At 47.8% G+C, this 14,231-nt stretch overlaps 1 protein-coding gene across 1 annotated transcript in view; it reads right to left on the minus strand.

The window, feature by feature from the left end:
* Positions 1–3,684: 3,684 nt before the first annotated feature.
* Wt1 (WT1 transcription factor) overlaps positions 3,685–14,231 on the minus strand; it is a 46,272-nt gene continuing 35,725 nt past the window's right edge. The window contains exons 4-8 of the mRNA XM_038330752.1: positions 13,111–13,207; positions 10,065–10,215; positions 7,890–7,979; positions 7,010–7,102; positions 3,685–4,915 (exon numbers count right to left, since the gene is read on the minus strand). Coding sequence (XP_038186680.1) covers positions 4,794–4,915; positions 7,010–7,102; positions 7,890–7,979; positions 10,065–10,215; positions 13,111–13,207 — 553 coding nt within the window. The 3' untranslated portion in view covers positions 3,685–4,793. The remainder of the gene's footprint in view (positions 4,916–7,009; positions 7,103–7,889; positions 7,980–10,064; positions 10,216–13,110; positions 13,208–14,231) is intronic.

The following is a 14,231-nucleotide window of genomic DNA, read 5'->3' on the forward strand; positions in this document are numbered from 1 at the left end:
GGAGGGTCTCTCTCCACCACCCACACCACCATATGGTGGATGAGGGGTGGGGCCAGATCTCCCATGCTCACATTCTCCAACCAGCTCACCTGCATACACACCCAACCCTCCACCCCACCCCCATACGCCACATCCCCAACCTCTCACCCCATCAACAGGGGCAGCTCGCTGTGTTGTACAGATGAGGTACGAGGCCTACTTTCCCAAGTTTTGTAGCTGGTAAAGGGGAAGGTCAGCTCCCTCGCCAGCTGAAGGCAATAGGGGTTACAGGAGAGGGCATATTTCCCTTGTCCCCACCACTACGCTGCAGATAAGGGAGGTGGTACCATGCCCCTCTCATGCCTTCAGGGCTGGCTCATCAGCTCCCCAGTCTACAGGGTCAACTCTACTGTGCTGCCCAGGTGAGGCTTAGAGCCCATTCTCCCCAGTGCCGCATCTGGTAAGGGGTTGGGTCAGGTCCCCTGCCTGCTGCAGGTGTCCAGAGCCAAGGGAAGGCAGGTATCTTTCTCTCACCCATGCCACCACAAAGCCAATGAGAGAGGCATGACCTGCTCTCTCATCCTCATGCCCTCAGGGCCTGCTTGGCCATGCCCCTGAGAACAGGGTCAGCTCTATCGTGCTGCCCAGGTGAGGTGTAGGACCCTCTCTACTGAGTGCTTCAGCCTGCGACGGACAGCCCAGCTCTCCATAGTGTTGCAGCCAGCAAGTACCAAAAAGCTCTCTCTATAGTCATATCCTCTCAGCCTTCAGTGATATCAAGAGCCACAGACATTAACACAGACCATGACCACAATAGAGCCATGAACTCAGACGTGGGCCCCGGAAGCAGCCCAGACCCGTACACCACCAGGGCCCTGGCTGGCAATGACGCCACCCACCTCAGCAAGCTCCTCACCGCTTTCACCTCTTCAGATCTGCCCCTGTCCACAGGACACGAACCGTTCTGTCTTTCTCTCCTTTACTACCCCATGCATTTGTTCACCATAAGAGTGTCCATCTACTCGGCATCACAAGGCACCAGGCCAGCCATGTTTTCGCCTCAGAGCCTGAGGCAATCTGTGTATGGGTCTCCTTGTCCCTCCCAGTTCATCATGGTGCCGGGCAGGACCATGCTTCCTCCTTGGAGCCAGGAGCGGTCCACTCAACGCTTTCTTTCATAAGTTGCCTTGATCAAAATGTTTTATCACAGCAATAGAAAAGTGAGCAATACAGAGGTTGGTGCCAGGGAGCTGGCTATTGCTGTGACAGACCTGACATGTCAGTCTGGATGAATGTGGAAGGTGTTGGGACTGTCGACTAGATGAGATGGAGTGACTTGGTCTGAAAAGAAACCTCCTCGTGGAAGGTGCTTCCTGGGTTACCAGGCATAGTTCCTCGCCTTCTGACCCTCAGTCCCGTGGACTGCCAAAACAGAACTGTGGGCCACTACCGTGACCATTCTCAAGGGTTATTGTGGCTCAGTGCATCTTAGTGTTGCCAAGTGTAAGTCTCGCCAGTCAAGTTCAGGTCCCTTTCCATAAATGGTTCTTGAGCCTGCTTTATAGGTCCTTGTTACATGAGTGCTGTCCACAGCTCTCCGTGGTAGGGGCCATCTGGGATGTAGCCAGAATGCAGACACTCAGGCTGTCTTCTGGAGCTTCTACGACACAGCCTATACCTCAGCGAACTCATTAGGGGGTCTCTATGAATGTTAAAGTTGGAAGTCCATCCCACGAGTAACACAGGGAAGGGAAAAAAGCATCCATTTAGAAGTTCACATCCTAATTGGGAAGATACAGCCAATGACATGAAACATTGGGGGCAGAAGGCGAGATATCATCACCAACATGTTCTGGTGGGAAATGGATATTAACAGCCGAGACTAACTCATTCCTCAGCTATGTATGGTCACTGAGACTCAACGGCTTCATCTACAAAATGGGGACATGTTTCCTGTCTACCTTACTGGATCGCCCTACAGACCAAAACAGAATACGGAAAAGTATCACAATGCCACAAGGCGCTGGTTAATGATACATACTCTGAATGCTGAGGAATTCAGAGATGAGGGAGCTGGGGACACTTGAAATAGTGTTGGAGGATCCAGCCAAGAGGGCAGAGGGGGCTGGACGTGCGGAGCCAGGCACTAGAGGAAAACAAGATGGAAAAATGTGCACTTTGACCATCGTCCAGACCCGACCACAGAGAGCATCCACTGCCCAGCACCCGCCAGCTGCCTCCTGATAGCCTGCAGAATGTCAGCAGCGCGGGCCTCAGAAACACAGTGTCAGCGGCAGCTTTGCAAAGGGCACAAAACCAGCAGCTGTGGTCTTTGTGGAGCTGCTGGCGAGAAGCCCAGTTGTCGCAAATCATCGCTGTGGTTCAAGGTAAGGGGAAGGGACATTATGTCATCCTGCAGGGTTGACCTCTGAGCATGCCCAGACACTGCAAGCAAAGAACGGGAGACAGAGGAAACCAACAGGTGAGTTCACGGGCCAGAGTCCTGGGAAATTCTTGTAAGCCTTTTTATATGCTAGATTGTGTCTCCATTTGTCCCAGGCTCGTGTCAGGAAAGGGCTATTGCTTTCTCATAAATAAAAATACAAAACAAAACTTGCAGACATAGGAATTGAACCCAGATTGCTCTGTAGTCCTTGAATCTCTGGCCTGCCCTGAGCGGTAGGATCAATGGGGTTGAACCTTTACTGTGAAATGCACTCTCTGACTCACTGATGTCTGCCATGCTTGTCCTGAGCTTCTCCAGAGAGATGCTGTCTTCTGGCAGGAAAAGATAACAACGACTAATACATATGAATCACCACACTCGCTAAAGTTAACGATTATGCAAGAGCCAGATGCAGAAGAAGAGGGGCTCCAGACCCTGTTTTTAGGCTGTCCTGACTTGGAGCTGCAGAGAGTCTCTGCAGCTAAGCTCCTTTGTGCTCAAGATACTTCTAAAGGAAGAAGGGAAACCTGGAATGTATGCATGCTCTGAGATCATGGAGCTGAGAGAGGCTGAACAAATCCACATCCTAGAGATGGAAAACCATCCACCAGAACCAAAGAGGGTTTCCAGGTCACAGAGAATGTGGCTCTGCCTTCACACTCAGCTGTCCTGGGGAGTCTAAGCAGTTTCCCGCCTGCTGAGGTGAATCATGGCAGCTTCCATTGTCAATTCAGTTGTGTTAAGTGTTCTCTTCTTCCCTCCTGATCCTGGGAAGGTATCAGTGAGCTTTTCAGAAAGGCTAGATAGACATCAGTGGAGCCTCGATATTCTCGTCTGTTAGTCTGGATATGATGCAGTGAGGATTTGATAGAAATAAGCCTTGAAACACAATACCCACCAGAGCATGAGCAAGCCACCCAACCATCCCACAAGGGATATCTCTTCATGGTACAGGGTGAAGGTGACCCCTGCTACTCTGAAGATAGGTCATTCCCAAAGCCCAACAGAAAGAAGTTGGCTGTGGTCAGGGGTCTGGATGGACCACCCTATGCTGATGGCATGATTACCTATTTAAAAGATGTTCAACTGGCTTTGAGATTCAAACACAATACAACCACCAGGCTCCTGCATTTTCTTTTTGAATAGACTTTAATTGACAGCCAAGTGAAAAAAATGCAGGTTACATTTTTAGTATTATCATCAATACACTGTAAGATTGACATCCACACAATGATGAATCTAATATCCATACACCTCCTAATTTTAGTTGACAAAGAACACATCATATATACATATATATTTACACAGTATTTCAAGCAACAGTAAATAATAAACTCCCTCCCTTTAAAAAAACAACAACAACAACACACACACACCTTTAAACAATGGATTTCCTCACAATAATATATCTTTTTGTTTCCCCCACATACTTGCAGAGTCAAAGATACTTAAGTTACTTAAGAACAGTCTTACCAGTGAAGATCCTGGACCAGCCCCTAGTTTCTCTTAAAGTCATTTTAATTTTTACAACTCAAAGCCACATAGCCAGTGTGGTCTTTACATTCTAAAGAGACCCCAGATGATGAAAATGAACTCTTCCGTTTCCTTTGCATGAAGAGGAAAGTACATCTCTGAAGATGTACCTAATTACAGCTAAAAAATAAATCAAAAACAGTTTTAAAAATCTCTGCTCTTTAAACATCATTTCTTAAGAGCACGGTGCTAATGTTAGCAATGACTAGTTGAACAGGAAGGCTCCTTCAGATTTCTATACAGAGGTTCCGGTTAATTCTAATCCTACAACCTATGAACTTTAAAAGAATTCCTGCCTTCCAGGATTCCGGGTTTGTAGCCTGACCTCTGAAATTCTGGGCAGGACTTGCCCCTGGTGCTTTGCTCTCTGATTTATTTCTTTCTAGGGCTGTTAGTAAATGGGAACCATGACAAAGTTTACATTAGCAGACACACACACATGCCCTGGCCTATAAATATCCCACGATGGAAAATGGAACAATCGCTCCCATCCTGGTGAAAACCGCATGAGAGAGAAGAGGGAGGTGGGGGGCATTAGCAACAATGTATCTTCTAACAGTGGGAAGTTGGGCTGGAGTGGCCTTGCTCTTTCAACCAGCAAGACATCTCGGGCCACTTTTTCAGGCCAGTGAGTTAGCCAAAAGGAGGTGGAGCACAGACTCCTCCCAGCAGACCTGATAGGGTGTAGCCAAACACGGTGCTGTCTTGGAAGTTGGATGACGATCCACCATCAAGTCACTCTGTAGATGAGTGGGGAGAAATTTCGAAATCGGGTTTGGAAGCGGTTTGCACACTGTCTTGCCTGGGATGCTGAGCTGTCCCCCCGTCGGACCCCTCAAAGTGCCAGCTGCAGTTTGGTCATGTTTCTCTGGTGCATGTTGTGATGGCGGACTAATTCGTCTGACCGCGCGAACTTCTTCTGACAACTGTGCCACCGACAGCTGAAGGGCTTTTCACCTGTTGACACAATTACCAGTTAGAGAGGCTTGCAGCAGAGTGACTGGGCTCAGGTTCAACTCTCAAAGGCCGGAGCTAAGTCACCACCAGATACCCGCCCTGGACTCCCCGGGGTTACTCCCTAAGCTAACCAACTGGTTCCTCACTGGCAGCCTGGGGTTAGCAAAACCTTTTGAGCACTATAAACATAATAATACGGAAAACTTGGTAAATGAGAGAAAAGCAACTCATACATTAAGGAGGTTTAGGAAACCTCTGTCTCATCTCTTAGGATACTCTGTGACCTGTGCAAATGTTTCCCTTTCGTTGCCTAGGTGGGACCTAAGCTGCAAGGGTCTGAACCCTGGATACTGTTGCTTGATGGCTTCTCTGGACCACTACCTTCGATACTATTGACTGACAGCTGGTCAGCAATAGATCTGGGACTGAAGCTTTACTCTCTCTATGTAGGTGATTAAAAATAAATCATGGACACCATTTATGTCCTATTTGATTATGTTTAATAGAGAGGATGACTCAGAACCTAGCTGCATTAGAGGGGAGAGTCTAGCAGCAACACCGGTTCTGCCAAATGGTTAAGACTGCTCCATGTCAGGATCTCCCTTCCTCATGAGAGCTAATAGCTTCTATGCAATGCCTAACATGCAAGCATCACTTATAGATGTATGTTCATTGCCTTGTATGTTTCTCAAAACAGCCCCACAAAGAAATTTTATCTTCACTGTACCGATGAGGTTGTATGACTGTTATGGACACATCCAGGCAGGGTTCAAACCCAGGCATATCTAATCCTGAAGCCTACACTCATCCCTGTGCCTTCTCCCTGTCCGCCCCAGGGCTTGCTAAACCCTGTGCCACCTGGAGGATCTTCCTGGGGTGTTGAGAGTCCCGCTGAGAAATGTCTCAAGAGATGTGGTGTTTGGGGGCCTGACTGGGTGACTGATCAAATATGGCATCAAGTAGTTTGTCGGTGGCACAGGTTTGCAGGCAATGAGCTGTGCATGGGGCAAGCTCCAGACTATTACCACGAGACTAAAAGACAATTTGCCAAAAATACCCAAAGAAGGAGAACAAGACGGGGGCCCAGGTGCTCTGACTGTATCTTAAGGTACAAGCTGTCTGTGTTGGGGACCGGGAGCTCCCCCCGAATCTTACAATCCTACTCAGCAGCCATCTGCTTTTCTGCTCTGGTTCCTGCCTGCCACCCCCACCTCCTCATGGGCACTTTCTAACTCTTCCTCATACGGGTCCCCCCAGTGACACACAGCTTGGCTATTCTGGCTCTCTCTCTCCTGAGTTCCCTGGCTTCTCGGCATGACTATTTGAACACATGTTCTTTATCCAAGAGAAAGAACGATAGGGATGAGATGGGGCAGAACAGTCACTACTGATGTTGCTGTCCAGTCGCTAGCGGCTCTGGGCAAATCATTTCATCACCATCCATCATAGACTCGGCTGTTAAACGAGGGTTAGAAGCGCCTACCCTACTCTTCTTCCAAGGTGCTGTAAAGATGATGTGCTAACCTACAACATGGCTCTGCTTCCCAAGGAAGCACAGGAGTCACAAGGGTGGAGCTGTTGTCACTGGGAATCTCATCAGCTTGTGGCCAGGCTGTGTTTCAGCAGCCAGCGGGTATGTCAGTGGCCCGTTCTCCTTCCTGTGCTAGTATAAAGGAAATACATCCAAGAGTTTCTGTCGATCTAGCAAAAATCTAGACTCCTCGTGGAACTCTAAGTAAGCGAAGAGTGCAGGCTCTAATCAGGGCTGTGAAATGTGAGCCCTCAGGAGAACGGAGGATCTCAAATTTCTGATCATGCTGCAGGTTGACTGTTCTATCAGTGAGCAATACAGCAAACTGGGCATGATGGGGACCAGCGTATCTTCCTGCCTTTGCTCTGACTGGACTCTCTCCCCATCTCTTTCCTACTCAGTGCTCTCCCACCCTTTCCCTGGAAAAGGTCATCACTTATGTAAGGGTAGCTAGACACTGCCGTTCAACTCTAGGATCTTTACATGACTCTCATTACAGTTTCACTCAACAGTAGCTTTAAAAAAAAATAATGAAGAATAAATGTGAAGAAAAGTTTACGCACTTGTTTTACCTGTATGAGTCCTGGTGTGGGTCTTCAGGTGGTCGGACCGGGAAAACTTGCGCTGACAAGTTTTACACTGGAATGGTTTCACACCTAAACGGACAGAGAAGGTCTAGCCTCGGCCCTAACAATGCGAGGCACAGTGACACATATAAGGCCGGTTTTCTGGCAGCTGGAGAAGCCTGGCACATCCATCCCATCGGCCAGGTCTGTGTCTAACTGGACCTCACATTTCCCTGAGCCCCAGGTCCAGCAGAAGTCACCGGGTTCTGTACAGCAACCTCCTTACTTGGTGCTGCTCCTTACTTGGGAACCACAAACATCCGGCTCTCACAGGCAGGCAAGTGTTGTCAGAGTCTGAGGAAAGTGTATCACTGTACACTGGTTTCTCTCCATCGCCCTGGCTCCTAACTGAACCTCAGCGGGTCACCAGCCTGCTGTGGGATCTCCCTTGTGCTGTGTTCTCATGAGAAAAGTGAGTCATTTCCTTTCTTTTCTCTTTCTCCTTTGTAAAGAAAGACATTTTTTATTGTTCATGTGATGTGTGTGTCTGTGTGAGTGTACGTCATGTGTCTTAGTGCCCTTGGAGGCCAGAAGAGAGTATCAGATTCCCCGGAGCTGTGGTTACAGACACTGCCTGATATGGATGCTGGGGACTGAACCCAAGTCCTCTTGAATAAGTGTTCTTAACTGCCGAGCCACCATCTCCACAGCCCCTCTCTTTTCTAAAAGACAAATCTCCAGATGAGGGGAAGAAAGTTGGAAGAATTTAATGGATAGATAGATCACTCTCTCATCCGTGTTCAAGAGAAGACGGCCACAAAGTCAGTTCTAACCCAACGGCCTGTGGCTGCTGGCAATGAGAAGTTAACCCACAAACCTGTGTGTCTCCTTTGGTGTCTTTTGAGCTGGTCAGAGCGAGAAAACCTTCTCTCACAATCCTTGAAGTCACACTGGTATGGTTTCTCACCTTAGGGAAGACACATGTTTCTGAGTACAGTGCTGGAAATCCGGCCCCATCACTGGCAAACCCTCCTGAATGCAGATGAAGGGATCCCCAGATGCCCAAAGCACTTCCTGCAAGCTTGTTAGGGTAAGTGCTGTAGATTTCCAGGAAGGTAAAAACCCCACCTACACACACATGCCCATGGACCCCGGGAGGAGAGAATAAGGAAGCTCCAGGACTTAGGGTGTAGGGTGTGGCATAGTCCCCTCGCTGTGAAATGGAGCCAGTAATCTGACAACTGCAAAGGGTTCATGAACAGATTAGACCAGACCATGCAGAGGGAAGACTGGTGCCTAGCACGGAGGCAATGCTCAAAAAATACATATATTAGCAGCAACTATTTAAAGAAGAGAGAGAGAGAGAGAGAGAGAGAGAGAGAGAGAGAGAGGAGAGAGGAAGAAAGAAAGAGAGAAAGAAAGAAAGAAAGAAAGAAAGAAAGAAAGGAAGGAAGGAAGGAAGGAAGGAAGGAAGAAAAAAAGAAAGAAAGTTACGACTCCTTGGTTGAATCTGAGATAGAATTTTGGGTAGATGAGCCTTGAGGCTGGCCTCATGAATTAAGTGTTCCATGTTTTACAGCCTGAATATTTGATGTTCTCTGCTTCTGACTTCTTGTTCTTGGGTCCAACATAAATGACTCCATGGTAGTGAGACAATTCAATTAAGCCAGGAGCCGAAGCATTTAGCAAGATTGTTCTTTTATCTGAAAGGAGTCAGCAGTAGGATTGTGCAATCCTGGACTCAGAAAGAAGAGCCACACCCCTGTAGCCAAAGGAAAAATTCAGCCAAATGCTGAGAGAAGAGCCCCCCTGGAGTGCACTGAGTTTCTGCAAGGGTCCCCACCTCCTGGAATTCTGAGTCACTGAATTCTGGGATAGAGAGCAAGCTACTTGGAGGTCAGTAGAGTCTGTCCTTTGATGGACAGCTCCAAACTTCCTTTTCTGCTCAGGAACGCTGATGCTTCCCCTGGCCTGTCCTGTAACTGACCTCACCACTCCTGAGCCCTCCTAACTCAACACCCTTCACCTTAATATCTCCATCCCTACCCATCAAAGCATTAGCCCTCACAAACGCCACTTGCTCTGCAATGCTATCTTATGTTTTGAATATGAAATACCCCCACAGGCCCATGCATTTCGCCCCTTGGTCAGAAGCTCACAGTGCCATTTTGAGAGGTTGTGGGACATTTAGAGAGAGAAGCCTTACAGGAAATACTGGGTGTGGCCCTTGAGGCTTAGAACCAAGTACACTTCTGGCTCCTCTGTCCTGTCTCCCTCTGTTTCTTGGTCCAGAGATGTGAACAAGCTGCCTCATTCTATTGTCAAAGCCAAAGATATTCCCATGGCTGTACCGTTCCTGCTGTAATAAACTGTGCCCTCACACAGAGAGCCAAACGAATCTGCTTGTCAGGTGACAGTGACAGTAGGACAGCCTGCTTGGAGATTCAGTGGCCTTCTTCATATCACAGAATTAATTCTAGAACCTCTAAGTGTGTATTTGGACCTCCCGTTCAGAGTCTATAGTAACTTTGTCCATCAATCTCTGGGCCATCTGATTGTACTATCCCAGGCTTGTCTTCCCTGCTAAAGATGCCAATAGTCCCTCAGAAAGAAGACTACCTTTTTTTTAAATTTAGGCCTAGAAATATAGAGGCCTATGCTACAACTCCTGTAGTACAATTTGATCCCATTTCCTCTAGGCCTAAGAAGTAGTAGTAATTAGTGTAGGCATTACCAGCTTCATTGTCTGGACAAGGTACATGGAGTAAAGGGATTCTGAGCAATTGCTCAAGGTCTCACCAGTTGGTGGGTGAATGCAACGTTCAAACAGGGGCCACTTTTCTCCCATGACCGCTTCCCTGAAGATAGCTTACTTGCTATGATGGGAACCAGCATGCAAACAGTCCTACAGCCTTGGCCGGGTGCTGTGGCGTGAGCTACGACAGTGCCAGCCTTCCATCCCACAAGTCACCTGTGTCCTTAGCAGTGTGAGAGTCCAGGATGGGAGCTCGTGCGCCACCTCTGCTCGAGTCTGGGCAGTGGACACACTTACCAGTGTGCTTCCGGCTGTGCATCTGTAAGTGGGACAGCTTAAAATATCTCTTATTGCAGCCTGGGTAAGCACACATGAAAGGACGTTTCTCACTGGTCTCAGAGGCTGACCGGACGAGAGTCGGGGCCACTCCAGACACACGTCGCACATCCTGCAGGCAAAATATAAGAGATGTGGAGACCTTGTGCCACATGTGAGCATTCATGCCAGTGCTATAGGAAACTGAGCACTGCAATATACCAAAGGAAGAGAAGGTAGCTATTATATGAGACCAAAAACTGTTTGCCTCCGTCCCCTAGACACCTGTGGCAGACATCACTAGTGGATGATATAGATTAGGAAACTCTATGATACAGTGTTCTGATGTTATTACTGCTGAGCACCAGAACTTGGATTTGAAATGAAGTCTCTTTGGCGGTCCCTGATACAGACCTCTAGAGAAGAAACATTAGTATCTGGAAAAGCTCCCAATCCATCTCTCTCTTGGGACAGCGAGGTCTAGAATCCCAGACTCCCAGACTGCATGTATGCCCTCCCAGCTGTAGGCTCGGCCATGTGATTACGGACTCAGTAAGAAAATGGATGAGAAAGTTCTTAGTAGTGAAAGACATGAGACACTGAGTGAGGCCCAACCTGACTGGAGCTTTACAAGTAAATAGATGATACACCAGTCTCTGGAGCTGGGGTCCCTAAATCCACCAGAATGCTGTAGCATAATCAGCGTGTTCTTTAGCAGTGACACAGGCAAGCACCGGAAGCTCTCTGCCTTCTGTGCCCTTTGCGTGTCCTTCCCACAATACCGACTGGTCCCTGTCATCTAGCAGGGGAGGCAAATCTCCTTCCTTGCCCTCAATCTCAGCGATCCCTGGATAGCAGGAGTGATTCTTCCTTGTCCAATTACAGCTGTGCCATCAGGACCAAAGAAATGGATTGTTGGCACAGGAACACCCCCGTGATGGTATAACCAGTAAGCAGTATGACCTGCAACAACCAGTAAGCCAGGGGTTCTCAGCCTTCCTAATGCTACAACCCTTTAACACAGTTCCTCATGCTGCAGTTACCCCCAACTATAAAATTATTTCATTGCTACTTCATAACTATAATTTTGCTGCTGTTATGATTCATTTGTAAACACCTGATACGTTAACTCAAGGAATCTCACCCCACAGATTGAGAACCACTGCTCTGAGCTCAACAACTTCCTATCCCATGTGTTTTCCAATCTACACACGCTCACATTCTTGTCCCTAATTCACTTGCCTTGCTCTGAGAAAAAGTTCTGTAGCATCGTACTGTAAATATGGTATTGGAATGTCATAGTATATCAACCGTTTGCCTTTCTCCCGGGGTATGCAAGGAAATGATGGTATACAAGGAAATGGCAGGCAGTGGTTTGTTTGGCATAATCTAGAAGGGAAAAAAAGTAGGGAAATAGCATCTATAGGGAGTGGGGTCTACTAAAGGCCCTGACAGTGGCTCTGATAAGTGAATCTGGTGGGAAGGAAGGCACATTAAGACTCTTCCGCCTCTTCTCATCCTCGATGCAGACTATGTAGGACTTAGACTGAAAAGCAGCTGGTGCTGTCAAGCTGCGGTCTGGCAAAGGACGCCGATGATGTCTACTGCGAGACACTCAGATGAAACTCTGTGACATCCCCACCTTTCTGTGGCTTCTTTATTTCTCACCATGGAAAGGCTTGGGATGACAGAGCACACTGGTTTCGATGAAGTTGGGCTCCTTGACCATGTCACACAGGGCCTGGCCCTCATGCAGCTAATTTTCAAGGTTTGAACTTCCCTTGAAAGGATTCACGAGCTATTTCTCTTGTGGCAGTCCCTAGTCAGGTTTGTAGATCACAGATGTGAGTCCTTGATAATTGGGACTCTAAGTACCCCCAAAGAGGCTTGGGATGGGGGTGGGATCTCCCCCTGAATAACCTACATCCTCTGAGATTCTTCGCTCACCCCGAGTCCTTTCCCTCCTGTTTCTTCTAATAAACAATACCATTTAATTTCCACTAATAAATAATATTAATAAGCAAAATAAATATTGTGGAGTCCAATAAAATGTATATTACATATCTCAGCACCCACTTACTAGCTATGTGGTTTTAGACAAGCCGCTTGTCTTCCCTCTTCAGTTTCCCCAATTATAATGTGTCTACCTCTTAGGAGTGCAGCGGGGGCCACATCAGAGAACAAAGGCCTTGCAAGGGAATCTGAAACCACCTTGCTAAGTCAAAGAAGCTAGCCTGAAAATGCAACAGAGTATCCAACACTCTGAGAAAGGGGCAGTGATGGCTGGGGAGAGAGAGGGGCTGGAAAGGGTATGAGGCACACAGGTAGTGGAATTCGAGTATTTTTGAGACAGTAAACTGTTGCATATGATAATAATAACAATAATATAATAAGTGGCATTATGTGCATATCAAAACCCATAGGAGTATACAACAAAACAGTTCAGTTACCAATAATACACCTACATCCATTGTAACAAGTGTAGCCTACCAGGGTACCCTCTGTGAAGGTCATAGCAGGAGGATATTGGAGCACTATAATTTCTGTGCATATTTTGTACAAACCTAGAAGCTAGATAAAGTCAATGTTTTAAAGTCTGTGTCTAAATCTCACTTCATAGAACATGTCCAGCCATAAGCAGTACTGTTGTTAATGCTATTATCAACACTTGGAAGGTTGTCTACCTTGGAGCACCTTACAACACAGATCAAATCTTAGAAATCAAGGGTCCTGGTCACTAATTCAAATGCAAATAATCCACACACAAGAAATGGATAACCCACTGTGGAGAAACAGAACGAATAATAAAGGAGGAAAGGATGGAAGTCTGCAGGAAGTATCTTGGTTGCAGTTATGCAAGGCAACATCTCTGCAAGGGCAGAGGGAGGGAGTCCCTTGGTAGCCCAGTAAAAGAGGAGCATCTCTGATGGCAAACACTTGCCAGGGCCAGGTGGTCCATCAGCCGAGACTGCAGGGCAGGTGAGCAGAAGAAGAAGCAGGGAAGGTGGCCTTTGGTTGGGCATCCTACCTGAATACCTCGGAAGACTCCATGGGTGTGTATTCTATACTGGGCACCACAGAGGATGGGGGTTGTATGGTTCTCACTCTCATACCCTGTGCCGTGGCTGCAAACAAAAAGATTGAAGTTGGTTCAGGGCCACCTTTTGGAAATGCTGCGTCTTACCTTCTTCTATGAGGTCACTCTGGAACAGGGCTCTGTGAAAGCAGAGGCCATTCCCTTGAAGTGTCATCACCTTACAGCCACCGCCACCCCCAAATTCCCCCCCAGAGGCAAACTGTCTGGGTCTGTGCTTCATTCAGACAAGCCAAGGAAAGTCACAGTAGCAGCAGCTGATCCCCGGCAGGTTGTTTACCAGCAGGCCGCCAGTGCAGTATCTCAGGAATGAGCAGAATGCCTTGGAGCTTCATGTGAAGCACACTGGGGTTTTGTCAGCACCTCATGACTCAGTTCTTACCAGATAGCACCATGAAAAGTGATGGCATTTACAAGAAGAGATGTCACGTCCTCAGAAGGGGGTGGGGCTTGCATGTCTGTGGCTCCACTCAGTCCGCTGATCGGTTTTTCAGATCAAGTTAAGTGTGTGTGTGTGTGTGTGTGTGTGTGTGTGTGTGTGTGTGTGTGTTCCTGTGTGTAAACCTGCACGTGCATTATGTGTGAACGTGCATTTAAAGAACCTGAACAGACATCCTGTGTCTTCCTTGGTCTTTCTTTGCCTTATTTTTTGAGACAGGGTCTCTCACTGAACCAAGAGTCCCCCAGTTCAGCTAGGCTGACTGCACAGCGATCCCCAGGGATCCCCCTGTCTCCACTTCCCCAGTGCTGAGACTGCAAGCACACCTGGATTTTTTACATGGGTTCTGGGGGGTTGACCTGAGGTCCTCATGCTTGCATGACAAGTACTTCACCGACTGAGCCATCTTCCCACCCCCAACTTAACTCTTTGTGGCCATCGATGAGTGCTGGACAATTGTCCTTCATTCCAGGCTGACCCACCTCCTAGGAAAGGCATAACTCAGGACCACAAGTACGGCCTGGGGAATGTGGAGCCTCAAATGAAACAACCTGAAAAGCCAGAATGTTCTGCTCTGAAAAGACTCTCTCCTTCAGGTACAGTCCTGGAATCGTTT

This window comes from Arvicola amphibius, chromosome 5, assembly GCF_903992535.2.
Source record: "Arvicola amphibius chromosome 5, mArvAmp1.2, whole genome shotgun sequence".
Classification (NCBI taxonomy): Eukaryota; Metazoa; Chordata; class Mammalia; order Rodentia; family Cricetidae; genus Arvicola; species Arvicola amphibius.